We start from the raw sequence: 27,952 nt of genomic DNA on the forward strand, positions 1-27,952 counted from the left end.
TCAGCGTCCTGTGTAGCTGGGATTAAAGGCATCTGCCATCTTATCTTGTCCAGCTGTTTCGGCTAAATTTTAACTCAAAAGTTTTTAGAGAATTTTACTGTTTATAAAAGGACTGTTACTGTTTAAGAGAATTTGAACTTTGCCATATTTAAAAGTTCCATTTGCATAAGAGTTCATGAGGAAGTATTTGGGAAGGCTCTGAAAAGTGCTTAAGACATCAACTATATTAAATCTATTATACACTTAAAGAATACTCAATGGAATCTAATTAAGTGCTTTAAAAATATAGTCAACTGAAAATAAGTAAAAATAGAATACCAATAGCCATAAATTCAGCACACAATCTTACAGAGGCTGGGTGTTTGGATTTGTGTTTATGACGAATACAAGGGCTTTGCTGGTTTGTTTTGTTTTGGATCGAACCCTGGATCGCATGCCTGGTAAACATGTGCTCTATCTAGCTCCATCCTCACCCTGTCCAGAACATTAATTTTCAAACCCGGCAAGGTAGTCAGTCCCTGAATGAGCGGCACAAAAGCCTGGGCAGTTGAAAGCATTTATAGGGAAAACGCTTCAACCCTCGGTTTGCAAACCTGCGAGCGCGCAGCAGTCCTGGGGGGCCTGTAGAGACGGTCACCGGCTCCAGCCTGAGCTCCCGCCCGTGTGGCGCTGGGGCCCAAGAGGCTGCATGTGGACAAGCTCCCAGGTTGGCCCGGAACCAGTCAGGGAACCAGACAGGGAACCTCGGCGCTGGCTCCAGGGGCCGCACATGGTCATCGCTCATGTGGTCATCGGCCGCGGCTTAGCCGGGGCCCGCAGCTCTCGGGTTTTATAGAACTCCTCCGACTCTTGGCGTTACTCGCATAGCATCGCAAACTGCACGGCTCGCCTTGCCCATAGAAGTGGGGGCGTGGGGCGGGGTGTCCGGGTGCGCGTGCGCGACTTGTGGCCGGAAGAGCTGGGAGTACCCACCGCGCGTGCGCAGTGAGTGCCAAGGCCCACGCGGCAGAGCCGGCCCGAGCTCCACCCGTGACAGGCTGCGGGGCGGTGGTGGGGCTGCCGTGAGTTCTGTGGGTGCACGGCCAGTGTCCTGCCGCCTGCCACTGAGAACGCCATGCCAGACGGCAGCCCCTCACTCTCCAGGGCAAGAGTCCCTGTTGGGCTGGGCACCCCTGGGCAGAGGGGAAGGCTGTGTCGGCCTGGATGACTGGCGCAGTGGACCTGATGCAGCTTTAAAGGGGTGCTGGCTGCTGCTCGCCTGTTCTCCGGGATGCCCGGCACCTCCCTGTTCTGCAAGCCTGCTTCGTTCAGCTGGTTCCTGGGCCAGGGCAGCTTCTCTAGTCCAGAGGAGAGGAGACAGGTGCCCCCTCGCTGGGCCCTCCCAGCTCTGGGCTCCCAGCCCACGCTGGCACCAGGCCTTTCTCCTTCAGGTGTAGGTCTGATTGGAAGGTGAAAAGTTCAAGGTTGGGAAGCCACAGGGGAAGACAAGGTACTAAGCTGCCTTCTCTTTCCATTGAGGCCTGGTTTATAAACAAATATAACAAAGGAACGTTATTTAGCTTATTTGGGATTTCATAATGTCTATTATTCCTCTTTTCAAATAGCTGGACATAGATGTTTCCTGGGTCAGCATAGAAGCTCAGCAAATTTGGGGCTGTGTGTTTTATAATCCCTTGGACCTTTCCTTCATGGACGCAATGTGGCTGCAGCAGCACCAGGAATCACGTCCTCTCTTGCTAGGTCTCATATTAGGAGGAGAGGAGGCAGAAATGAAAGATTCTCTTCTTTTATCATGGAGCAAAATCTTACCAAGCTTTTTCTGTAGATAGCGGAGGCCAGATGATGTCACACTCTTTTCCAGGACAGTCTGGCTGGGTGGGTTAACCATCTCGGCTTCAACCATTCACAGTCAGTTCATCTCCTGAAACTAGACAAAGTCTGGATCTGTTCCTGAGAAAGAAGAGACGAGGCATCCTCGGTTCAGGTTAGCAAATACGTCACCATACTAGTGCAGAAGATGACGTGGAGGCCCCTGGGCCTGCTAGAAGGATCTCAGAGCTTTCTGGAGCACACAGCAGGAAATGGAAATTCAGAGGCCCCCGGACTACCGTAGGACATCAGGGGAGAGCAGAGGCGGAAGGCAGCCAGGGAGGAGCGTGGGGTAACTCGGAGTCAGCAGCCCCTGCAGAGAGAAGCTGAACTGTGCCTCGCGCTCTCAGTGTGACGCGGGGGGTGACAGGGTTCTGGACAGAGTGGACAGGCTGCATGACCGCCCCTCATGAGCAAGGACGTCACAGGCTGGAATGCACAGTGGGGCAGAGCCTGAAAACACGAGGGCAGCGAGCTGGGCTTTGGAGGTTGGACACAGAGAGAAACATCAAGCGAGGGAGCAACCCATGAGACGGGGACGGACATGACAGGAAAGGCAGGAGGTCCTCTGCACCCGGGAACCCAGCTCCCCAGGCATCATCCGGCCCGCTGCGAGGCACAGGATCGCCTGTCCTGGGAGCCCTCTGACAGCGGCTGGAGAGCTCCAAGGTCCTGGTGGGGGTGGGAACAGAGACTTTTTCCTCCTCCTTCTCTGCGTCATCTATGGAGGAGGAGAGAGTCAGGTCTGCATGCAGCACCCCCAGAGACTACTCAAGGCCCAGCCTGGCCCTGTGCTTCTCCCCGGCCTGCTGAGTTCTTGCAGAGCCTGGGCGCGTCCTGTGGTCAGAGGCCTCACTGCAGGACCAGCTCTTCCCATCCTGGTTGCAGTAAAAGGGCCACGAGAGACGGCACCTGAGAGGCGCGGGGTGGGCTCCCAGCAGAGGCCAGGCTTTGCAGGCGAAAGGACATTGGCTTCCATCCAGCAGGTAGGCGGTCTCCACCACCTCTGCAGCCTCCAGCAGAGACAAAAATGGTCAAGTAAGCCAGCAGCACACGTGGCTTTCTTCTGAGTCACCAGGGGCGAAACACAAAGCTGCCTTTGACCCTCTCATTCTCAGGTAGGAGCCAGGTATCCATGGAGGGGACTGCAGAGCCGGAGTCTGGCCACCTTCCCTGGCCCTGGCTCCCCTGGCCTTCGGAGCACTCCCTGCCCAACTGTCTTCCCTGGAGGGTGGTGGAGAGCCAGGGGCTTAGCGAGCTCCTAAGGGCAGGGGTGCTGTTCCCCTGGGCTTGCTGAGTGGCCTACACCGGGTGACTCATGCTGGATGTCCCTCACCTAGACAGTGACAGTAAGCAGAGTATCACTATACAATCGAGCTATAAAACATGTGCCTTCCTCGCCTCCTCTGGAACCACCTTCGTCTCTGCTGCCCTAGGCAGGGTGCTGCTGGGACTCCCCAGCCGGCCCGTCTCCAGGGCTCACTTGAGTAAATGGGAAATGGCGCTCGGAGGATTTCTCAGAGTAAGGAGGGAGAAGGCGAGTGGACAGCTCGCAGGCAGGGGCTCTTAGCTGCTATCCTATGGTAAGCCGGCTTCTGATGAGGAAGGAGTGGCCCAGAGTGCCTGAGGCACAGAGGCGCAAGCTCAGGGGACTTGGAGGGAGAGACAGAGCCCAGCCGGCGAATGCATCCAGGCCTTGCTGGCTGGTTTGCGCTGGTAGGAGGGCGGCTCTGTGCCCCGCAGGTGAGGCTGCCCAGAACCATCCTGCTGTGCACAGAGTTCAACCAGAGCTCGCTGACTGACATCACATGGGCCGTTCCTGCACCTCAGGCCCAAATCGCTGCTCTCTGCCAGGGTGGCAGGTTGGATTCAGAGCACAGATGTAACTCACTACAAAGATCAGGAAACTGTGAAGTGGGCTAAGACTGTAATTAAAACTAGTCATCCCAGGAGTGGAGGCATACACCTGTAATCCTTGCACTAAGGAGGCTGAAGCAGGAGGATCACTGTGAATTCAAGGCCAGTTTGAGCTACATAATGAGATCCTTTTTTAAAAACATACACACACACACACACACACACGACTGGTCAATCCTGGACATCCATTTCTTCCTATTTAGGACACTTTCTGATTCTTCTTTGAGACAACACCAAATAGTGGCTGCCACAGTGCAGTGGGAAGGCCAGATGGGAGGCCACAGTGACTTTGGCCAACACTTGAGCAGTGCCCTTCGGGGCAGTGGGCACAGCGGCAGCTGGGGCTGAGCCCGAGGCTTCAGGGCTCATGACAGCAAGTGTCAGGACAAGGAGGAGATCCCTGCCACCACGCTGTCCAGGCTGGTCAAGACCATGAAGACGGAATCCTTGAGACCGTGCTCCCGCCCTGTCCGTCCAGCAGTGGGCTCGCTGCTGTTCCCAGGGGCTTCTCCCAGGACAAAACCGTCACGCTTGTACTGGAGAAGCAGCAGAGGCATGCTGGCCAGCAGCCCAGGTTCACGGTGTCTGTCCCCACTGAAGGCCATACTGGCTATGCTGGCCGCAGTGTTCAGTGCTCCAAGGTCACCACTGCCACCGAAGGGACCATCATTTGGGTCAAGGTCCCCATTGTCACTGTGTGGGGGCTACCAAGGTGACAGACTGGCAACCTCCACATCGTCCTTCGCTGGGTGACAGTCCTGTGCCCAAGAAGCTGCTAACAATGGTGGACACCAGGACAGACTCACCTCTGCCAGGGGCTGCACTGCCTCGCCGGGCAACTTCACCAAGGCCACTTCTGATGCCACCTCTCAGAGCTACAGCTACCTAACTCCTGACTTCTGGAAAGCGACCGTGTTCACCAAGTCTCCCTACCAGAAGTCTCCAGCCACCTTGTAAAAGCCACCCCATCTCCATGCAGAGGACTGGAGATCCACAAATAGCTACAACACAGTTTTTACAGAAAAAATGACGTGAAAACACACGTTTCTCGGGCTCTCGTATGCCTATGTCAGAAGCGTCTCAGCCCCAGGAAATGAAGCTCAGGGGTTCGGGGTCAGGCCATCCAAGACAAGTCAGGGAACAGGACTTGGGAAACTGAGGGAGACTAACACAGCATGCCAGTGTCCAGGCTTGGCACAGGGCACTGGGGTCACTAAGACAGAGTCAGAGTCTCTTCGTTTTCTTTGGTCTTGAAGCTGGGCATGGACCGTAGGGCCGACACTTGCTAAGCACATAGAATCCCACTAAACCACATCCCATCTCCTTTCAACCTAACGGAGCATGTGCAAAACTGTGGGTTTGGTCTCCAGCATCACAAAAACCCAACCAAGCAACCAACCAAGTAAACAGAAAGGCCCCAAACACCATCCAGTGGATTCCACCTCGGGGACGCGGTGCTGCACACTCACCTGCTGCCTGTGGCTGCCGGCGTGGAGACAGAACCGAGTGATGCTGTTTTTCAGTACTGGGATGGAACTCGGGGCCTTCACACTCAATTATGTCCCTAGCCCTTTGTACTTGTTTTTAAATTTTGAGACAGAGTCTCACTAAGTTGCGTGGGCTGGGCTCAAACCTACAATCCTTCCGTGTCAGCCGCTCAGAACGCTGGGATTTCGGATTGGTATCTTCGGCAGGGTCAGTACCAATGAACTGAGGCCCTGGCTGGGGCTGGCTTGGCAGGGTGCGTCCCAAGTAATAAGGGATGATGTCAGCTGGATATTTTCTCCGTAGGGCAGGAAAGTCCACAGAGGAATCATTTTGGGGGCAGGAGAACCACCACGGTGCTCTGGTCCAAAGCCCAGGCTCAGTTCCCAGCTCGGACACCTGCAGCCAAGCCCATCATCCTGCGGGCTCCTTAGTCCTGCTTGGAGCGTGTCAAGAATCAGTGCTTTAGCAGGTGGTCATTAAGGGCCCTTAGCTTTCCAATTCTCTAAAAATAATTAGGAAATGGTTCCACATAAATGCAGCTATTACCCAGAAAGTCTTACAACTGTACTTTCTTTTATCCTGCTTTTTATCAAGCGATAAATGACTCTCAATTAATTGGTCTCAAAAGAACTAGACTTCAGGAGATCTGAGGCGGGTCACATCCATACCCTCAGCAAAGAGGATCAGGTGGCATGTCTCCAAAAAGGTCTTTCAAGTATGCATTTTGGCTTTCGAGGTGACAGAAATGTACTTCTCTTCTACTCGTGATGGCTCCTGGCACAAAAGAAAGTGGGTGTAACCCAAGGCACTCAAAGGTGAGACACGGTGTCAATCAGCCATCCCCACGCCCAGGCAGAGCTGGGCTCTCAGTGGGGGGACATCATCACCCCCAAGGGGCAACAATATGCCCTTGGGAAACAATGACTGGCTAAGGGACAATACTCACATAGATCTAGGGTTTCTGTGTGGGATTAAACTTTTATGGGGGTTTGTGCACAGCAGCATTTCACTGCAGCTAAAAGGTAGAATCAGCACCCCGGATGCTGTCAGTGGGCGAAGGGACAAATGAATTGTGCTGTATCCATAAATGGAATAGTATTTGGCCATAAAGAGGAATAAAGCACAGAGCATGCTGTAAGATGAACCTTGAAACCATTATGCTTCAGGGAAAAAGGCAGACCCCAGAGGCTGCGCAGTCTATGAATCGGTTTCTGGGAAGGGCCTGGAAGACACAGACGGAAGGCCGACTGATGGTGGCTGGGGCCTAGAGGCTTCCGGTCGTCGCTGGGCTGGGAATGCAGCAGGGAACTAGCGGCTGGTAGCGTTTACACAGCACCGTGTTCTCCAGGGACTGGATCCTGAGCTTTAACATGGTTGAATTACGCGAGTGTCCTCTGGTGGCAGGGATGGAGAGATCAGGGAAGACGGTGAAAGGGGAGGGGTGTGGAGCGGGGACAACAGTGTGCAGCCCTGGGAGGAGGTGGTACAGTGCAAGGGCTCTGCGTGGTCACACGCGGGGAAACCAGTCTGCAACACATGGACGATTATCAAGGAAGACATTAGTGCCAGTGACAGGAAGCAACGACTCTGTTCAAGGGCTCTCCAGCTTCCTCCAAACCCCATGGCTCGAACACGCAGATGTGCGGTAAGAGCTGTCATCAACCTGGCCTGTATCCCTGCTATTTGGGACGCTGAGGCAGGAGGATCACAAGCTTGAGACCTGACTGGGAAACTGAGCAAGACCCAGGGAAGGGAAGGTGGGGGAGAGGAGAGAAAGGCAGCTGCTTCTGCGCACCTACATGCCAAGAAAATGCAATCACCAAGTGACAAAGGCCCGTGAAACAGTTTTCAGTTAAACAGTGGAGCTCCCCAATAGTCAGAGTGCAGAGCTAGGATGCACAGCAGGTTGGTATGTTCTAGAAGAGAACTCTGGGCCCCTTTACTGGCACAGGAGGCTAGTGAGCAGCCTGCTAGGCTCTGCTGTCAGAGGAATTATAAGCTTTGAAAATACAGGGGTGGACCTGGAGCAGCCCCGACTTGCAGAGCGAGGAGGTGCATGGAATGGTTCCTGCCAGAACGGTCCCCAGTACCACTCCCAGTGGGATAGGAGGGGCCGGCAAAGAGGAACGAGGGAGTCCTTCCATGTAGCCAGATGTTGGCCAGGGCAGGGCTTGCAAAGCCCTTTAGCAGACCAGCAGCTTCTCTGCATCTGATTTCTTTTTCAAAGCAGAAGGCTTAGTCCACCTGTCCCTGTTTTGCCTGTGTGTGACAGGTGGGCTGAGCCCTGGTGACTCCCAGTTCATGGTGACTGGTCCCTCAGGTTGAGGGAGGAGCACCTGCACCACCTGTGGAGAACTGGGAGGCAGGCACTGGTAGGATGCTGCGAGTGTCCCGCCTCCCTCCAGGCAGGTGTTTCCCAGCCTCCTCTGGAGTGTGCATGTGGTGACAGAAACCTGCTGAGACCCCGAGAGCCTCCTCTCCCCTTCTGAAGCCATCTGCGCCAGGGCCAGGTTCACTGTCACACCATCGTGACCTGTAGGGGCACCTCACTGCTTCCTGAGAAGCAGGGGTGCCTGGGCTGGAGGTGCTGCTGGTGAGCATGAGTAGCCTGGCATAGCCACGCTGTCCCTCATGTGGGAGGCACACACCGGTGTGGACAGTGGTAGCAGACTGTGTCTGCTAGCCATGTGTCACTCTCCTCCGCGCTGGAATGTAGCTAGGCTATATGGGCCACCTGAGTGGGATGAGCGGCTGCAGAACGTGCCACCTTAGGTGCCCTCAGAGGCCACCTGCAGGCCTGGATCTAAACGGCTGTGTGTGGGCATCCTGCCAGGGTTACCCGAGCAAGAAGGCACTAGTGCTGGAGCCACAGCGCGTCCAGGGCTGTTACAGACTAGCGTGGCCCTGACACACTGCTGCACGCCCATCACCCACTTGCTCTAAAGCTGCACAGAGTTTTCCTCGCTGAAAGAATGCCGGAGCCTTGAGATTCTGAATGTTTATAACTAAAATGTTTGGGGGTAACACTGCCGCCAGGCAAAGGCCAGAGCACTGAGGCAGCTGCTCACGCCGAGGGGGACTGTCCAGGGCTCAGCGGTTCCGGGGGACCTCAGGGCCAATGGGGCACCGCGTCCTGTTTTCCTGCCCACAAACAATCTGATCTGGGGTTCCCCATCGGCACAGGGGGCCCTACGGGGTCACACACTGGGCCCAACTGCGGCCTGCTTTTGTACAGTCCTTGAACTAAGAATGCTTTTCTTAAAAAATACCTTTAGCAACAAATGAGGGCCAGGTGATATAAAAAAGAATTAAATGTGTTACATACATGGACCAACCCCCACAGCGTTACGTCCTGCAAACATGTACTGATAAGAATACAAACTAAAAACATGCAACAGAAGTGATATACATCCTGCAAAGATAAAATTTCACTGCCTGCTCCTGCCTCTGGGCTGCTGGGGGATTACAAGGGGTCCATGAGCATCTGGCTTAAAGTTTGTACATAGTACAAAAACACACGATCTGGGTATCAGCGACCGTAAAAACAGGTCACACAGCTAAACCCTGCATTTCTTGTTCTTCCCCCCCAAAAAACCAAGACAAAATAAAAACACAGAGTGAGCTACATTTTCATTATTATGGCCATAGATACTTTTAAAACTAAAAACTTGCTGACAATCTAGTTTCTCACTTGGAGTTTTGACTAAGAAACAGAAACACATTCCCTTTCCAGTAAAGTGTCTGATGGTGGCTGAAGGTGGCCGGGTTCACCTGAGGGTTGAACAATCAGATCATTTTAGACAGACAACCAGATGAAGTACTGCAGAACGTCTCTGTAAAATGGCCCCGAGTTTGAAGGCCCTTACCACGGACCTGACCGCAGTCTCGGGTGGAGAGAAAGCAGGCCTCTCAGGGTCAGGTTAGGTGGATGGCAGTCACAAATGCGGCAGCAGGCACAGCAGCTCGGATTTGGGGGCAGGCCAGCTTGGATGTGGTGCCTCACTGGGACAGACAGCTTTTCACAGTGGATCTGCAAACTGCGGGGTGGTATGCGCAACACACATCCTAAAGAAGCCACAGCCCGCCGCTCTCCCCTTGCAAGGCCACACTGCTCGGAGTCCGGGGAAGCTTGGTGGAAACATTGCTCCAGGAAACAGCTTGCCCCGGCCGAGGTGGCCCTCGGCTCTGCCTCCATGTGGCAGGCAGTGACACCACTGCACGAGTGTGCCTAACGCTGGTGCTCGGGACTCCGTGCTCCACGCAGCTGTAAGGGCCACAATGACAGAGCCCGCCTTAGACCTGGCTTTGCTCAGCACCTGTGGCTCTTGTCTCGCATGGATTTTCACCCAATAAAAAGGTGCGGTCTCCCTCCGCAGCTGCCGGGTAGTAAGATTATTCAAACTCGTAAAACCTTTATTTGGCAAGGGCATCATAGTACAAAGGTGCCCGGCCCGCTCACTCCACAACACGGAGAGAAGCTCGGGGGGACAGATTTTTTTGTAGTTAGATCAGAAGCGCAATGAGAGCTCTTTCTCTCAGCATGGAGAGGCTTTTTGTTCTGAAACGAAATTGGGCAGGCTGTTTGCATGGTTTCTCTGGATAAGTTCCATTTATTAATCATTGTACAAAAAAAACTTGGCATTCATTTGAAGAGAAAGAAGTTACTATATCCAAATATTTAATATTTTAACATTGTGAAAGTTCTACTTTTATAACAGGGCTTTTTAAAATGGAGAAAACTTTTGGAAAAAAATCTTTTTTTAAAAAGAAACATGATTTATTAGAGTACAGGATCCAAAACACGTTTTTAGAAAAATATAAAGTGCCCAAATACCAACTGACACAGGTGATACAGGCTTCCTGGAGCCAAATGAAGCATTCATGAAGAAACACATTTAAAAACAGTCAGTCTAAATACATATTTACAGCTGGGTCAGTAAAGGTAAAACCATTGTTCTTGGCTTTGATGTTATTCTAAGAAAAAAGGAAATCAAACCGGAAAACCAACAATTGTAACTCTCAGCATGCTCCACAGTTTCTTAGTAATGCATCTCAATGTTAATCCCGTATTATCTAATTTTTAACTTTAAATTAGTGTAAAATCCCCGCAACCTCAGGCAGGCTAGGTGTCGTGAGTGGTCACATTATCAAATGCAAATTCAAGTCACCTGATTTTGGATTTGAATGATAAGCAACACGGACACTGGATGGGAGCTAATTAGAGCCAGAAGGAGCCGGCTGCCGAATCCCCGTCTCTAATAATTGCCTAATGACCTTCATTTGCTATTAAGTGGTCTCAGGTGACTTCCTCAAACCTTGGTCATCCTTGGTTTCCAAAGGATAGAAGCAGCAGCCATTCAGCGTGGCGTGGGAATATTGCATGCAATGACAGGCGGCTGGGAGGGGAGGCTGGCTCGCAGTCCCCTGAAGCCTGATTCACTAGAGCGACTGTAGTGAGTGTTTTAAATGCAGACTGCAAGGTAACTAGTTCCTAACCCCGAAGTTGGCTTCTACTGGGTAATTACAAGACAGCCAGCTTGAGGACTGGCAGGCCGGAGTGGTGGGAGTTCCAGAGCTGCAGAAAGGCCCGGCAGCTTCCCGCCTGACTGCTGAGGACACGGGAGGAGCCAGGGGTCGGAGGCCATCAGACTCCCCCGCGGGCGCAGACACGCTGTCCTGGTGCCTTCAGGGCACTGTGGCTTGAGAAGCCAGGCTACATGCAAACCTCCTTGCCCAAGAGTCCAGCGCTCTGGAATAAAGACGCTTCTTTCACTGTACCCCGCCACATCCAGAAGGTCTGAAGGTGACTCTAGGGAATGACAAGGGCATGGAACCTCTTCATTAGCTTCTGTTTTTATTTTGATTAGAAAAACAAAACCCTATTTTTTTGGCCTTTGGAGACCAGAAAGCATGATTTCTAACAGCAAATATTTCAACATGGGACTTGGGAGTCTAACTACAAAACAGAAGCCATCGCTGACTTAGAACTACTCGTGACACTGGAGCAGACTTTTAAAATTAAAAAAAAAAGTAGTCATTTCAGGAAAGGAATAGTAAATGTGGGAAATTCCACTCATAAAGGCCATTATTATGCGTTTTCTCAAAGAATCTCATGTAGTAAAATAGAAAGCTCATGATTTGTAGAAATGTGCACACATCCAAGAGAGGAATATGGAAGGGAAAACTGCCATTCTCCCAATTTAAATAAAAAAAAGATAAAACACTTGAAATCTGTGTTTCACGTATTAGCAAAAAAATAAATTCTAAAGATTCTAATTACCATTAGCTTGTTAATGTCTCCATCCGCAAGATGCTGCTGAGTTAGTGTACAACTTTACCTCTGAATACACAACTAAATTCAGGGTAAAAAGACAAACAATCCTGATTGAGGACTGCACGTGTCCTATAGAGAAATCAGAGAGGAATTATTGCAAATGGATAAGCCCATCTGTCCAGCAAGTGACATGTTCTGAGACAAGTGGAGACAGATGTAAGGATGGATGAAGTGGGTAAAAAGAACACAGCATTGAGTATGAGACCTCATGAAGACAGAATGTCACAAACTGTCACCACAGGACAAGCATACAAGCCATGCCACTGAACACAGTGCCTTTCAAGTGAATTCACTAGTGTAGGCGGAGAGCAACATTGTCTTTGCAGCTGGAGGAGAGCACACGTCATTTAAACTTAGAGGAGGAGGCAACCAGCGCGACCGTGAGGTGACTTTCCTGGTGGTGTGAATCCAAAGGGAGCGCGGACACATCTCCTTCTGGAATCCTGTTCTCTTGGAAGATAGCAGCAGCAGCAAAGGTACAATGTCCTCACTAGACTTTACTCGTCTATGTTCTCTTTCTTTGCACTGTAAATATTCTGCACCGTTTCATAGACAAACTCCAGATCTTCTGGATACCGAATTTCTAGCTCAGCATTTGGGATGTAGTGAGTGCCTGTAAACTCTGAGAAATACCGTCCGACATCCGGGTGCGAGATTTCTTGAGGCTCCACATTATATTCCAAGTTTTCTGTTGGCAAAGAGGCACACAGATACTCACGTTAACATTCCACCGTGTGTGGCAGCTTTTCTCAGAGAACCTCCCTCCTATGAACCCTTGTAGGCGGCACTGTGCAGGTGGAAGGCAGAAAAGACCAGAGGTGTTAACGGCAGGAGGGCTGGTGGCTCCACATTCCCAGGAACACTGCCCATCCTCCAAGCAGGACAGGACGGGACGGGACGGCAGGCTCCCATGGCACAGCCCGTTGGCTCTGGCACTGCCAGACTGGAGACGCACTGCACCGCCTGGTCTGATCTGGTGAGGAGCCGAAGCCCAGGACAAGATGGTCCGCGCCTACTCATTCCTGCCACTTCTTCACAAGCTACCTTGTCAGGTGGTTACAGGTGATGTGCTAGACCTGCCACTGTCTGCTGAGAGGCGCCCCTGCCACACAAGTCACTCTTCCCACCCAGTCCATAATCCACACGCCTCCCCCGTGAGCAGCCCCGATGCGACGCCTCTGACCTTACTTTGCCATCAGAGAAAATAAACCTCTAAATAAAGATGACGACGATGACGCTGCAGGGAAGATATCTCAAAGACTGAAGTCCTCCTGCACAGTTCAACCCTGTCCCTCATCTCTATCTGGAACATGGCTCCTGGGGGCCCAGTGGAACACAGTGTCTTGTGCACCTTTCTTTGCTGGACACAGACTGGGTGCAACCCCCAATCTGGAAGAAGCTCAGCTACACCCTCCGAGACATGGCTCCAGAAATGAGCTGGGTGGCAGAATCCCTCACGTGCCCGCATGCCCGGGACCGCCTGCCTCCTGCCAGGTGACAGCCACACAGTGACTTGGTTCAAGTGAGTCCCTGGCAAGGCTCCCAGACAGGCTCCCAGGAGGGTGGCAGACACCCTCTGAAGCAGATGTTCTGACACACACAGCCCGGCACCCGCGCCACGGCATCGCCTGGGCATGTGGACACATGGGCATCATCTGTACAGAGCCTTGCTTCCCCTCACATTTGTCTCCGGGAGAGGAGAAAACAGTGGTGTCACCTGGTCTCTACTTCCAAACTGTTTTCTTCTCAGCACAGAACAGGAGCTAAAGAAATTTCATGCTCCAGTGCTGTTCAGCCTGTTTCTTCAGGAGGTAGTTAGGGAAATATCTATTTATAAAGTCAGACTGCTGAGGAGGAACTCACGTACAGTGTGCCAAGATGAATGTACAGAGGCCACTCAAGCTTAGGATGGCACCCGTGGCCACGTGGTGGGAGGGTCCGACTGGGTCCCACTCCGAGAGGAGTGAGGAGCAGCCCGCTCCCAGACCCTCTGTGGGGAGGGGGCTCTCACCAGCTGGCTCCCAGCCTGGCCAGTCCCTCCCCGGGCTGCATCCCCAGAGCAGCGTCCTGCCCATGCCGAGGGGCTGCAGCTCAGAGAAAGCCATTGGTCCCAGGCCTCTGGCCCAGCCAAGGCCGGCACTGATGTGAGAAGAACCAAACAGGGCAGGTGGGGCGGGCGCAGCCACCGCCGGTGCCTGGGTGCTGCCGCCGTGGGAGCAGAGCTGTGGCTGACTAGGAGGAGCCCATGGTCTGGGGATCTCAGGTTTTCAGAGTGGAACCTGAGTTGTCTGCTTGCTCTGACCTTTCCACAGTTAGCGTTAGCCCGCTAGTGATTACTGAGGTCTTATCATACTTTACAACTTGAAAATGCTGGAACTGGGGGAAAAAAAAAAAAGAAAACCCATGAACATAAAAACCACTGCTACAACTGCTCACAATGCCCCCTCGCGCTCCCACCTCCCTCCCTGATTGTTGGGAGGACCCACATGTGGATTTTCTTACCAAGCTGTGCAGAAACATTAGCGGGTAGCAAAGGACCTGGGGCACCACCCACAGCTAAAAGTCCCGCCACTCTAAACCAAGGTGCCTGTCACTGCTAAGCAGAACAAGGATTTTAAATAAAAAGGTGCAGGTAATTTGAACTCCTGCTCTGGGGTCAGTTAGTCAAGAGTGCTGGTTCTACTCTAGCGCCTTTGGGGACAGAATGGAAGAAGCTCTGGCTTCAAGTCAGCCACTCAAAGGAAGCTCAGGAACTGAGCGGCCATGGCCATCTGTGCTCAGGTGTTTTCTAACACAAACTCACCTGCTAGGGTGCCCGGACCACAACACCGTTCTGTCCCCAAAGGCACACCTGGCCAGGCTTGAAGACTGTTTTGGTTGTGGGACTTAGGGGCTGCGACTGGTGTGTAGGTCAGGGGGACATGGGACACCCCAGTGCAAGGCTCTCCAGACCGAAATGTCTGCGAGTGCTCGGGCTGATTGCTCTAAGAAAGGCAGAGGCGCACTCAGCATGGTCGCAGGCCGCTTCCTTCTCTCTGCAGACTGCGAGCAGAAGCTGTGACATTCGAGCCGGACAAGCTGGAACAGGCAGGACGGCAGAGTGAACTCACCGTCGCAGATCTGTGGGGACTACGTGACAGTGCTGCGGCATGGGACTGTGAGTGTGGCCCCGACCAGAGGTCTTTCTGAGAAGTCCTGGCAAGGACATTGAGGTAGGCAGTCCTGAGTGTGGACTGCCCAACACCTGCTCTGGCTCTGGGAAGGACAAAACCTGGGCTCCCCACATTTGCCTGCTGGGGTTCTGAGCCTGCTAGGCAGTAAGACAGGAAAAAAGAGACTAGCTTTGCTTTTGAAACCAGCTTCTTTATGGGAGAAAACACGACTGACGATGAAGCTGGCACCTGTGTCTCTGGAAGGGAAAGCACCAATTCATTATAGTAAGAGGGCTTTCAAAAAGGCTACTGTAGGAGGAATGAAGATGCACAAGCTTCACTGAGCAAAAGATGAACCAGGGACCACTTACACATTCTGGAAAATTCAGAGTGGCCCTTCAGGATGCCTTTGAAAAGTTTGGAGACGTGTGTGTTGTTTAAAATTTTCAAAATATGAGTCCCTACTGGGGACAAACTGCCTTTGAGCTCATGGCATCCCTTGCTCCGAAGGGGCCCCCAGCAGCTCACGTCTTTCTCAGTGAACACTCTCCACATATTCACAAAGAATGAGGGTTTGGGTCTTTTTTTCTTTTGTTTTTTTGAGACAGGGTCTTGCTATGCAGTTCAGGCTGGCTCTGGGCTCACTTTGTAGCTTGGACCGGTCTCAAACTTCCAAGGATTCTCCTGCCTCAGCCTCCTGAGTGCTGGGATTATAGGAGTGCACCACCATACCCGGCTAAGGATTTGTTTTATGTGTGTTTATTTACACAAAATGTAACGGAAGCATTTATGTGCAACTGGTTTACTTCATTGCAGCTTAGGACCCCACAGCCTAGAGATCCCCTGTCCAGGCACATCCTTAGGAATGACAAGTGTGGTGCTGTTTTTAATGCGGGACCACCACCCCGAGACCACGGACACAGACGTGAGCGGGTGCTTAGTCAAGCGACAGCGGGTTCAACCCCTGGGCTAGCAGGAAAGGAACACGTAAGGTCTTTATAATTTAAAAGACACTACTAAAGAACCCTGAAACAGCTGTCAGGCCTGCCCGGGGATGGGGTCCTCGCGCACATCACCACACTGGCCGCCACGTACACACTGCTGAGTACAGAGGTGTCAGGTAAGTTACGGAACGGGAACTGACTCTGGGCGAGGATGTGTTGTGGTCTGGCACCCCAGCAGGTGAGTTTGTGTTAGAAAACACCTGAGCACAGATGGCCATGGCCGCTCGGTTCCTGAGCTTCCTTTGAGCGGCTGACTTGCAGCCAGAGCGTCTTCCACCTGTCTCCTCGTATGGGCTCTATATGGAAGCTGGGATGGCCCTGCTACTTTCCCACTTGGTGCACGGCCGGGTGCACGGCGCCCCCTGGTGGGAACAGGAAGTACAAACAGCACAGGGAGGGAAGAACTCTCGGACACTGCAGACTGAAACTGTTTATAAAACGCCATCCACGCTTGCGCTTTCAATTCATTCTTCAGCTCTCTGTGGAGGGCTGGTAATTAGAAAAGCAGCATCAAGGATCTCAATTTAATAGGATCACTGAAGCCAAAGGCTGAAAATTCAGACTGAGAGACGCTTTAACGCAAAATAATCTATAAATATTCAAAACTATCTGAATGTGTTTTAAAATAAAAAGGGCTGGGGATGTGGCTCAGTGAAAAAACCCTGGACTCAATCCTCAGCACCCCCACAAAAGTCTCTCAAGGTTTCAGCTACACATGGGCTAATGGAGTATAAAGCTCTCTCAGATGATGAGAAAACACTGAATAACAAAAAATCCAGGAATCTATGACAGGAGATAGGCAGGGAAAGAGATTGAGGGGAAACATAGGACAGGGAGGAAAGCTCTTGTTCACACAACGGAGAGCAGAAGCGGAAACTCCCAGCTGCGGCTCCTGTGTAATGGTTTAGGCAGGGACAGTTGACTGATGCTAGAACAAACCAATGTATCACAGGTCGCTGTGGAAAGAGGCACGCACAAATGCCACACTGGGACTTCACGGATTCCCTGCCGATTACAGAGGAAAACTGTCACAGAGTCACTTCATCAGTCTCAGCATCACCCAGGACAGACACCACGTGCCGGGGGCACTGGGTGAGGCGCAACGCGGAGCAGCAGTGCTGACACTGAGAGCCCCTGGGCGGCCACCTGCCCTCACCTGAGCAAGCCGCAGACCGAACTCCTGGTTCGCAGCCAGCAAGACAAACCCAGTGTCAGACAGTCCTCGACGACCGGCCTGGATCCCTCACAAGGTCACAGTCGTGACAGAAGGGGAGGTGAAGAATGAGGAACTGTTCTTAAAGAATGCTGCATCCCAACTTTCAAGCCAACAACAAAACATGCTTTCAAAGGCCTCCTGTGACGCCTGGGAGACCGGAAAGCTGATGAACACCAGCCCTCGGAAACACTGTTAGCTGGTGAGCATGCCGCTGACTGCTTCCACACCGGGGACACAGTGAGGTACGGGGCCGTGCAGTCTGCAATGTTCTTCAGATGATAAAGTTAAAGAGCTGGAATCTCTATCTACAGATGAAAGCCAGTGTCATCCACTGAACCCACTGCTGGGTCAGTGGGGTAACAATATATTAACATGTAATACCCATTTGAAAATTCTCTGAATCCAAAATTGGGAGAAAATCACATTTTTGTCACTCATTCCACTGGCACTTCTATTTATAAGTACTGTCTGTCTTTCTGTTCTCTTTCCTCTTTTTGGGACAGGGATCTCCCTTCGCCAGTCAAGCACAAGCATCTCCTGGGGGCTGGAACCACCCAAGGTGCTGGGTGACACCCTGAACTGACAGCACAGACCCAGCCACTGCGGCCTGAGCTGAGGGCGGGAGAGGCAGCCCTGTGCCCTGCGACTCCACAGGAACAGCGGCCCCCAAGTACTGCTCCGAAGGGCAGGTGCTCGGGGAGTGCCCGGCAGGAGGGGGGAAGGCTTCCCTCCGTGAGGAAGGGACGTGAAACCTGCCCTGCTGTCAGGAGTGGCTGCCTGCACGAGACCTGGAGGTGAGCAAGACTGGTTAAGGAACAAGAGCGTGAGGGCTGGGCAGCACGCAGGGCAGGACAGACGGGAGGCTGTGTGGGCGCAATGGCCTGCCTGACGGCAGGAAGCCCCACAGGGCCAGGCGAGGCTGAGCGTAGCATCAGCTCAGGAAATGCCCTGCACAAGGCCTGGTGGCAGCACCTCAGCAGGTGTCGGTGGCACAGGCAGACGTTCACACAGCGAGGATGGAGCAGCCATGGCAGTGTGATAAGCCCTGACTGGCAAGGCAGTGACGAGGACGACGGAGCCTGAGCGGAGTCACACAGTGAGAGGCTGCACTGCTCAGAAGCGCCCGACAAGGCCCCAGCAGCTCAGGGCGAACAGCGCTGGAACGCGTCCTGGAGACAGCAAGTGCCTCCCGAGGCTGCGGCCTGCGAGGCCGGCAAGGAGTTCGGGAGGACCTCAGGGCCACCAGCTTGCTGTCAACAGGGTCCCAGGGCCACAGACTGGCCCGGGAGAAGAACCTGAGGAACTCGTGGGGGCGCTGGGAGCCTGTAAAGCAGCTCTTCACTCTGTCCCTTCTTGGTCCCCAGGAGCCAGAGACCCCGGGAAGGGAGAACCACGCAGGGCAGTGTGGGAACCGCTTTGGTGCTAAGGGTGGCCAACCCCTGTCAAAACCTTGGATTAACAAGGCAGGCTGCTGGCACTGTCCAGAATCACTCAGTGCAACCTCAGTCTCAGAGATGGTGACACTGAAAGGCAGACAGGACAGGAAGCTGTCAGCAGCCAGTACTTTGCTGTCAACCTCAGGCCGCATGTTTGCTCCAGTGAGGTGACCTCCTCCTTGTGTCTTTGCCAGGACAAACTCAGGATACAATAAGTCACATATCTGTTCCAAAAGCCCATGTTTCAGTCAGTGTCAGTGTTTCTAGAAACTCAGTACCAAACACTGAAAGTCTTCCTGCCAACCTTACACACAGACGACGACTGCCCACAGTGAAGCTGGGGACACAGGCCCCTGGTGCCGACTGGAAGAGAACGCCGCTGGGGCTTGTGATACCTGGTGTGACACACAGGTAGATCGTACCAAGTGATCAATCATCAGTGTCACTTGATATTTTCAAATCACTTTTTGATTTTTAGAAATTATTGGCATGACATTTTGGACACAGCCTCAAAAGTGCAAGTATATCATCATCGGGGCCTCCGCCTGACACGGGGCGCATCAATCCCCTCTTACACCTCGGCCGTCTCCCTGGCAGAGGTTAAGGGACCTGCACTTTTGGGAACAGATTCCTGCTGACACTGCCGCTAGAGGCTGCTCCCCCAGTACCTGAAGGATTAGCACTGAGGGCAGAAACTTCGCCCACCTTTCTTCTCCCAGGTCTATGCACACGTTAGTGTGGCGTCAGACAAGCTCTGTCACTGAGCTGCACCCCAGCCCCTTTCAGCCTCTGGGCAAGGCCTGACTTTTTGAGACAAGGTCTTGCTCTGTGGTTCAGGCTGGCCTTGAACTGACTACATAGCTCAGGCCAGCCTCCAACTTACAGCAATCCTCCTGCCTCAGCCTCCCGAGTTCAGGCATGTGCCACCCTGTCCAGTGTATCTGACATTATACCAGCATTTCTGCCACTGGATTTAGTTAGGTCAAACCTCATGCTCTGGCCGACATAAAGAAGTGTGTCATGGTGGTTAAAGATGAGGCTCAGTGCCAAGCTGTCCAGCTTTGAATTCATACTCCTGTGTCTGAGGTCACATCTAATAGCTTTCACGTACTTCAGTATCTGCCTGTGTAAAATGATGATGATGATGAAGGCTCTGGAAGGGAGCTAACACAGATTAGAACGCTGCTGGTCACACTAATGACGTCACCTGTGCTCTATTTAGTAATACAATTAATGTGAATAGCTTGGCCAACACACGATACACTCAAATTCAATCTATCAAAAGGGGTGAAATTCCAGACTCACACTGACAGCCTTTTGGTCTCCAACCTGTCTCCGCAGGTCCACCGATCCCCATCTTTTCCTCTCAGTATGCCCTGGCCTGACACCTCTTAGAGCTGGCGCTCGCCCCACACACCAGGTTCCCAAGCAGCTAGCTGTTGGCTGGGGCAGTCGAGTCCTGTGCTGTGGACTGCAGTGCCCATAAAAGGCCACATGGGCGACTCCGGCAGTGCAGCCGCAGCCAATCCCCAGGCTACGGGGGATGGGGAGGCTCCTCCAAGGGTTCAGAGGGCCCCGGAGGAGTCTGGGAGGCAGAACTGTTGAGATTCTGATTGGCAGAAGCAGTGATCAAGAGATCACAGGTTGGCAACAGCACTAGAATAGGGCCCCGGCTCTCTGAGGTGTGTAAGACACACACACACACAAGCATGTCTGTGTATGACCCCTTCGCACTTGGTACGGTTGCACCAACACATGGCTACCCATATCTAGCTGAGTGCCAGTTCTTCTGAGCTTAGCCAAAGGATGGCTGGTGTCCCTGACTACCCCGACAGCCCAAATGTGCACACGTGACGCCCAGGTGTCACTGCAGGCCCATTTGGAGTAGCTCCTTACCTTGGGCTGCGTATCTACAAGAACCATCCTCCACCAGCACATTGTAGAAAGGCTGATGGTGGCCGTGAGGCAGGCTGTGCACGTTCATGTTCCGGATCCACTCGTGGCCCATCATGCAGGTGTGGTCCCAGCCGTAGATCACACAGTTATAGCCATACCTGGAGGGAGGAGCACGGCAGGTCAGCTCCTGAGACCCTGGGGCAGGAGCCTGAGGGCAGAGGGACCTCAGGCTTCCCCTGAGCTCACATTCTTGTACACTGCCCTGCTTGTATGCCATGTTGAACCATGTTCTTTTTAGGACTTTCCTGCCCATTTTTATAAACTTACAGTCAAGATAGTACTTCACTTGGAAAAGAACTTCAAAAAGAACAATAGGACAGCACTGGTAATCCAAATGGAAGGAGGAATCATCAGAGCGTTAAGCTGATCACAAGGCACCACAATAAATTCTTTATCAAACAAAAACCTGGATGCACAATGCAGAACTTTTAAAAGGAAATATCTTCATCATGGGATAAGACAAGATTTCTTAAACAAGACACTAAAAATACAACCCATAAAGGAAGGCTAACCAATCTGACTGCATTAGGACCAAGAGACTAGACACAGTGGCACACACCTAACTCCCAGCTACTCAGGGAGCACCGGCAGATGGAACACAGTTCAAGCCCGGCCTGGCCAGCTCAGTGAAAAGGTCTTGCCTGGCACGCAACAGGCCCTGGGTTCAATCCCCAGTACTGCAATGAAAAATTAAAAGCCAACAGAATAAAGGACCTTGATCCAAACAGCTTCTATGCAACATATAGGACGCCTGGGGTTAAGGAATTATTTCTTAGACCTGATAGTGGGACAATAAATATATGGAAAAAAAAAAGAGGAGGAGCCAGGCATGGTGGCACATGTGTGACTCCAGTACACAGAAGGCTGAGACAGAAGGATGGCCACAAATGAGGCCAGCCTGGGCTACATACGAGCTCAGGACCAGCCTGAACTACAGAGTGAGACCTAGTTTAAAAAGGAGGAGCGAGGGAGAATGCGCCCCTCCACGTGAGAGACACGCGCTGAAACAGGCACAGACGATGTGGCTCTAGCACTTGCTTCCGTTACTCAGGGGGGCGATGGAGGCCGGGCTGGGGACAATGCAGACTGGCTGTGTGGCGTTACGGTAGGAGCAGGACCTGGCTCGTGGATTTGCCTCTCTTTTCTTGTGTTCAGAAATTTGCATAATGAAGTTAAAAGGCACACAATGAAAGGAAGAGAAACAGCAGCCCGAACTGGGAAGGTGTCTGGGCCTTATCCTCACGTAGAGACCAGCACACACGGCCGAAAGCAACTACGCATCAGTCCACACCAGTGCCTCAGCGGAGTAAGTAAAGCACTTGAGGCAGCACTTCTGGGGCCTCAGATGGCCGGTAACAACAAAAAGAGCCTGGAGCTGCGCGAGCGCAGGGAAGTGTGAATGGAAACCGCCAAGAAGGCACCAGCCCAGCACCACGACAGTGCACGCCCGCTAGTGAGGACGGCGCTCAGTTGCCCGGTGAGCAGACCACATGCTCCCCCTAGCCGGGACCCCTGCCAGAAGGGACGGAAGTTAAAGGAGAAGAGCAGGAAGAACTTAGCGAAAGCAGGGAGAGAGAGCTCTCTGCTCACAGAGCCAGGCCAGGCACCCAGAGGTCGCTCGGGAAAACGAGCCACCGTCCAGGAACAGCAAGCGTGGAAGGGTCCAGTCAGGTTCCGCTGCTCCCGGGTGGGAACGGGCCGAGCGGCGCTGCTGTTCCGGGTCTCATCGTCCTCCAGCCGGGTCCGCAGCTCTAGAGGATGACGGGGCCGGGCACTCACCTCTTATGCTTCATTATGAGCCCGATGGAGTAGCAGACATCCCTGTGCTTCTCATCAGAGCGCAGCTTAGCCTCCACGAATACCTCCTCCTTTTTACGCTCAATGTGCTCGAGCGTGTGCTGCACCAAGTAGCCCACCGCCCCGTGCTGCCCGGGGTCGAGGGTTTGGATGTGCTGGAGGATGTCAAGCACCTTCAAGACAAGACAGAAAGACTAGGAGATAATATTTTCAGCTAGGCCTTTTCTGTTTTGCAGCACAAGATTTAGGCCTACCTACACAATCTGACAAGGGCATGTCTGGACTAAGAAGCTCTACTGCCCTACCTGGGTAGGAAAGTGGGGAGTGGCACTGGGTGGGGAAGAACCCTGAACTGCTCTTCTCAAGGCAAAGGAATTCTGACAAGGGCCTCAGTGGTGCTAAAGGGGCAATCTCCTGAGTCATGCGGTTATCTCAAGGAGGGCAGTAAGATCCTCAGGGTTCCGGCATCCTGACAGTCTCACCCATTACCAGTACCACACTGTCCAGAGCCCACACCAGTGGCACGACTGTGTGGCTCCACTGTGGCAGTCTCTCTTCTGCACACAGTGTGGCTCCAGGAACGTAACATTCAAGCAGAGTTTTAAAATCACACACACAGGATTACCTGGCACCGGGGATGTCTGTAGCACAAGGTTTCTGACAAGTCTGTCCTGATTTACCGAGTCCTAAATTACAGCCTGCTGGTGGAAAGGCAACCCGGATTCCAGTCCCAAATCTGTCAAACTAGCTGTTTTTACTTTTGAATTTCTTTTTCATTTCTCAAATGATGATTAAGCACTGCCCTACCTATTTTCTAACACAAATGACCTGTAAAAGTGTTGTGGAAATTAGTTTTATGCAACCTAAGATATTATTATCCCCAAACGCAATCTTGTCTTCCAGACTGAAAGAAACTGCAGGATCTCAAAATTTCCCGAAAATGAATTTCAATATTCTACTCTCCTGGGAGCTGGGCCAAGGAGTCATTGCTGACTTTCAGAAGACAAACCTGGCCTAGACAATCTGCTTGAGGTCACAGGATTATGAAGACACTGAGTAGGGCAGAGATCCTGGGTTTGACTGTCAACCTAAGGTCTCAGCCACTATCGAACTGGCACAAGAGGAGGAGCATTTTAATTATGTATTACACAGAGCTTCAAATACATAAAAATGGACAGAATGGTAAAATGCAAGTACATGAAACCCAGTTTCAATAAGAACCGAGGAAGAACCAATCCCCATCCACTTCCCTCTGCAGGAAGGGACTTTCAGTGCAAAGACACTAGTGCTATGTCTTCTTCGTGGCTGACCACATCCCACTGATCAAGAGGCCTGCATCTGTGCTGACACAAGGCTGTCCTGTGTGTCCCATCTCTGCCTGACCTCATCTCTGCTCCTCTGTGTACAGTGTCCCTTCCTTGCCCAGCAGCTCCTCCCCACCAGACAGATCTGCAGCATGACACAACCTGGAATCTCCCAAGCACCAAGGAAAGCCTGAACTCAGACTGAGAGATGGAAGCAAGATTCAGGGAGGATCACAGCCTCTTTCCTTGAACATGTGGGTAAGGGAGAGGGGAAGACAAAGCAGAGGAAGCCGTGCTTTGGGGCTTGGTCTGTTTACAAAGGACAGTGCTGACCACAGGCCCCCCAGCCAAATGCCCTGGTCTGTACTCTAAGTGTTTACAACTTTTAGGGAAAGATTTTGGAGTGGGCGCCATAATGTCCCTGATGCATTTCTTCATAATGCGCCTCTTCCTCTAACCCAAGGTTCAGCAAACTTCCTGCCCTGGGCTCTGCAGACTGTTGGATGTTAACACTCAGCTACTGCAGCCACACAGCAAGTGCACAGCGGTTTCAGGAAAGTCCCTACAAATTGGCTGTCACTACTGACCCCACAGCGGCCTGGATCCCAGGTTTCCCCTGAGGCTCTGTCAAGCTCTTGCATTTCTTGACATCCATTTGTGTAGGATCCTGTGCTATGGGGCCTCTGGCAACCAGGAGCTCCTATGAGCTGGGAGCCCCTGGTCAGAACAAACGTAACACATCCTAACTCAGTACTTTCTCCCAACCCGAAACACACTGCTCTCAACTCCCCCTCAGTGTGGTACAAACTGTCTCCCTACTGGAAAATCTGGATATCTTCCTGAAGTCATCTTTATTCCTATCCAATAAAATTGCTTAATTATTGATTAAAAAAATGATTAAATGATTAAATTAAATGATTAAAAAAAATGAAGCGCCTACTATGTGCCAAGAAGTGCACTGAGTGTGCACAGAATGGCCAGAGTGAGGAGCAGGGGTGGGGACACCCTTAGAAAGCGAGGTCCTGCAGGGAAGGAGGATAGGAGGCAACATCATGGACCCTGGACAAGTTCCGGGCAGGGCCAGATCAGGCCCGGCAGGAGCCCCTGACCTTGGGGCTGGAGTGGATCCTAGTGGGCTAGAGTCAAAGAAGAGGGCTACAGACAGAGCTGAGGAGTCAGCAGGGCCCCTGTCCCGGCAGGACCATAGCACACGCAGAGGATGGCGGCACAGACAGACGGAGGACATGCTGGTACCTGGGACCACGGGACCCGTGCTGGGCAGGTCAGGCAGGCAGGGCCAGGGCTCTGAGAGCTCGTGAACTACGAGGCAGCATGCGGCCCCATCCCAAAGCAGTTAGGAAGTCACTCAGAGGGGTTAAGCAGTGAAGGGACATAATGACATTTTATTAAGACGACTCTGGCTACCCTATATAAAACAGGCTTACAAGATCTCAGAGCAGACGTAAGGAGACAAAGCATGAATTTACAGAAAGACAAGTTTCCACTGGGCTGACCCTCTGGACCGGAGCCAGAGCTGCAGCAGGCACGGGTGTGTGGGAGGTGTCCTGGAGCCCGAAAGTGGACACCATCAGCACACAGGAGGCATGTGAGGCAGAGGGGACAAGAAGTGATGCTGTGCAAAGGTGCACAGCACAAGCAAGCTGGAGACCCTGGGGAAGACCAAGGACAAGGAGCTAGCAAGGGCTTGGGAGCCAGAGGACACAGAGCGCAGGGGACAGTGGGGGTGCATTAGCTGCACAATGGAGAAAGTTAGGGAGAGAAGCGCACCTCCTAGATTAAGCAATAGAACCGTTTAAGCAGAAAGGGGTCCTGGCTTCTTGTGCAGGACAGAGCCACGTGGAGGGCAGGAGGTCCCCGTGCTCTGGGAAGGGGGTGGAGGCAGCAGGACAGTGTGTAAGGGAAGGAGGTGGCGGCCGCAGGCAAACGCCAGCAGAATGCTCTTCACTTTCTTCCAAACAAAGGGGGAGGGATTTGCCTTGGCAAATGAGAGTGGCATCTTTTCTACTGCAATGCAGAGAAAGAGGGAAAGGATACCTATGGGTCAAAATGAGATGCGATGCTGGCAGCAAAACAGAGCTTGAGCCGCAGCGCTCCCAGGGGACAGGGAGGGTGGGCAGCAGGGAGACTGGCACCTGCCAAGGCCAAGTTCTTGGCATCATTCACAAGTGCATGGGAGACCCCAGAAAGTGACCCAACTTCTGTGTGTCCACCTCATTCTCTGTAAAATGGCAAAAATGGGGGCTGGGGATTTAGCTCAGTGGCATAAGTACCTGCCTTGCAAGCAGGCGGTCGTGGGTTCAATCCCTGGTACCGATAAAAATGAAAAAGACAAAAAAAAAAAAAAAAAAAAAAAAGGCAAAAATGGAAACAGCACTGATCCCACAGGGCTGCCGGGAAGACACAAGGTGTCAGATAAACCTCAGTGGCTTTTTAAACGTGACCGTCTGGCACTCCTGATTTCCATCACAGTCACCCTAACCCTGCATTACTGCAGCAGTGACCATGAGGCCAATACTTCTTAGCTCTTCCTGATTTAATACAACAGAAAACAAGGCAACTTTTGGTGTTCCCAGCTCAGGATTGTGTTCCTGTTACCCAGTCAGGCCTAAGCATTCCACAAAACCGTCTCACACCACCGGCAGACACACATTTGTACATCCACACTCAATCCACACATAGCCCTTGTCCGGCTGACCCCTGCAGGTGGTGCACAGGCTGCTCCTGATCCCTAGCACCCTACTCCACACCTGGAAAAACTTCCTCATCTCAAGGCCCAGCTTGAAGCCCTCCCTGGTAAGAAGCCTTCTCGAGTGACTGGGCAGCTCTTGGAGCCCCGGGTTCCCATCCCTCTCTCAGGGGGCGCTTCCCTTGCGGATTCCCTGGTCACTGTGGGGAGGGAGTCCTGGGAGCACCTGGAACAAGCTGCTGTTGTCTGTTCTCTCCCAGTGAGCTCGATCTTCAGCTCCACCCCAGCACAACCCCCAAGGGAGAAACACTGCGTGGAGCAGCTGTGGAGCTGGTTTGGGGTGCCTGCCTGATAGCAAGGTGCACGGGATCATTCAGAGGGACAAGAAGGGGTTCCCAAGTGGTGGTGTACAGTGAAAGCACTGCAACGAGCCAGTGGCAGAAGGTAAGGTCACCAGAGCACCCACAGGCTTGTCCCTCAGAAAAGGGATCTCACCAGACCACTTCGCAGGCTGACCTGTCATTTGACTATGGAATTTATATCCAAAGACTCTTTGCTCTGCACTTAAAGCTGAAGTAAAAAGTGTCAGGAATTAGTTAAGTATATCCAGGAATCAGAAGTAAATAAGTAAAATAAAGAACACTGACAACTAATGATGGACAATCATCAGTGAGCTGTGTGAGGAACTGGAAGAGCCAACTGCCCCAGCCCTCCACCGCTGTCTTTTAACGCCAGGCTGGGCCGCAGGCAGCATCCAAGACGAAGCCTGGGGTTCCACTCAAGCGGCCTTTCCTAGACCCACTTTAGATTACCAGGCCACCAGCTAATGAGACACCGTAAGTCTAGGCAATTTAGGGTCATTTATAGTATTTACTTTCTCTAGGAAGATTTCACTCCTCTCTAGTAACTCAGAGAATAAACTATGGTGCTATCCCAGTGAGAGCTCAGGATGAGCTTTCCCCAGCATGCTGTTCTAGACTGACAGATTATTAACGTATCTCCAGGGAACAGCAAGGGTGGGATGGGCCTGACCACTGCCTTCTGCACTGTCAAGCACAAGGAAGCCACCGAACCCACACACAGTTTGCCCAAGGCCAGTTCCACTTCAGCGCTGTGACCTTTTCACCAGGCCTGCTGTGGGCCAAAGGGGGCCCACATTCAAGAGGAACATTCAAGAGGAATCGTAATGAAACTCAACTTTACAAAGATACATCTGGTCCCGACCTAGTTCAGCGACAAGAACCGAACACATCTAATACCTAGTTTTTCTGTGCCAAAAACTATTTATCTATGGCCAACTTAGTCGCTAACATTTCGTTTCGTTTCCCTTGCAGAGCGAGGGTGACTCAGGGAAGACAAAGCTCAGATCCCATGCATGGCAGGATGCTGGCTTTGCGATGCTGGATGCTGAGGGACTGATCACAGAGAGAACATGCGATTTCTCACAGTAGAACCAATGTCTCTCACGTATAAGGGGGCAGGAAAAAGATTAGGAGACTTTGAATAAATCTGTGCTCATTCTGGTGATCCATATGGGGATAAACTCAAAACAACTGCCCTTCAGTCTAGGACTCTCTTCTCTAAATAAGTGAAAATCATCAAAGTAAAATAATTACCTTCTCTGGCCAGATTCCCAGGTGGAAGTAGAGTCTGGCTTGGAGGAGCAGAAGCTGCACCTGGTCCGGGTACATCGCCAGGTACAGATCCAAGGAGTCTCTCAGGAGCTGGTATGACTGGTCGATGCCTTCCCTAGTGGGGAAAATCATCTTGTG

The 27,952-nt window shown here is 52.3% G+C and overlaps 1 protein-coding gene across 2 annotated transcripts in view; it reads right to left on the reverse strand.

Annotated features, from left to right (window-relative positions):
- Positions 1-9,855: 9,855 nt before the first annotated feature.
- Fbxo21 (F-box protein 21) overlaps positions 9,856-27,952 on the reverse strand; it is a 37,690-nt gene continuing 19,593 nt past the window's right edge. The window contains exons 9-12 of one of the 2 annotated variants that reach the window (XM_063225731.1): positions 27,797-27,929; positions 22,152-22,342; positions 20,313-20,470; positions 9,856-12,296 (exon numbers count right to left, since the gene is read on the reverse strand). In XM_063225731.1, coding sequence (XP_063081801.1) covers positions 12,106-12,296; positions 20,313-20,470; positions 22,152-22,342; positions 27,797-27,929 — 673 coding nt within the window. In that variant the 3' untranslated portion in view covers positions 9,856-12,105. Of the gene's footprint in view, positions 12,297-20,312; positions 20,471-22,151; positions 22,364-27,796; positions 27,930-27,952 lie in introns of both variants that reach the window. The other variant, XM_063225730.1, reaches the window with a different exon arrangement.

This window comes from Cavia porcellus, unplaced genomic scaffold, assembly GCF_034190915.1.
Source record: "Cavia porcellus strain 051 isolate PalLab524CR breed Dunkin Hartley unplaced genomic scaffold, mCavPor4.1 scaffold_16, whole genome shotgun sequence".
Lineage (NCBI taxonomy): Eukaryota > Metazoa > Chordata > Mammalia > Rodentia > Caviidae > Cavia > Cavia porcellus.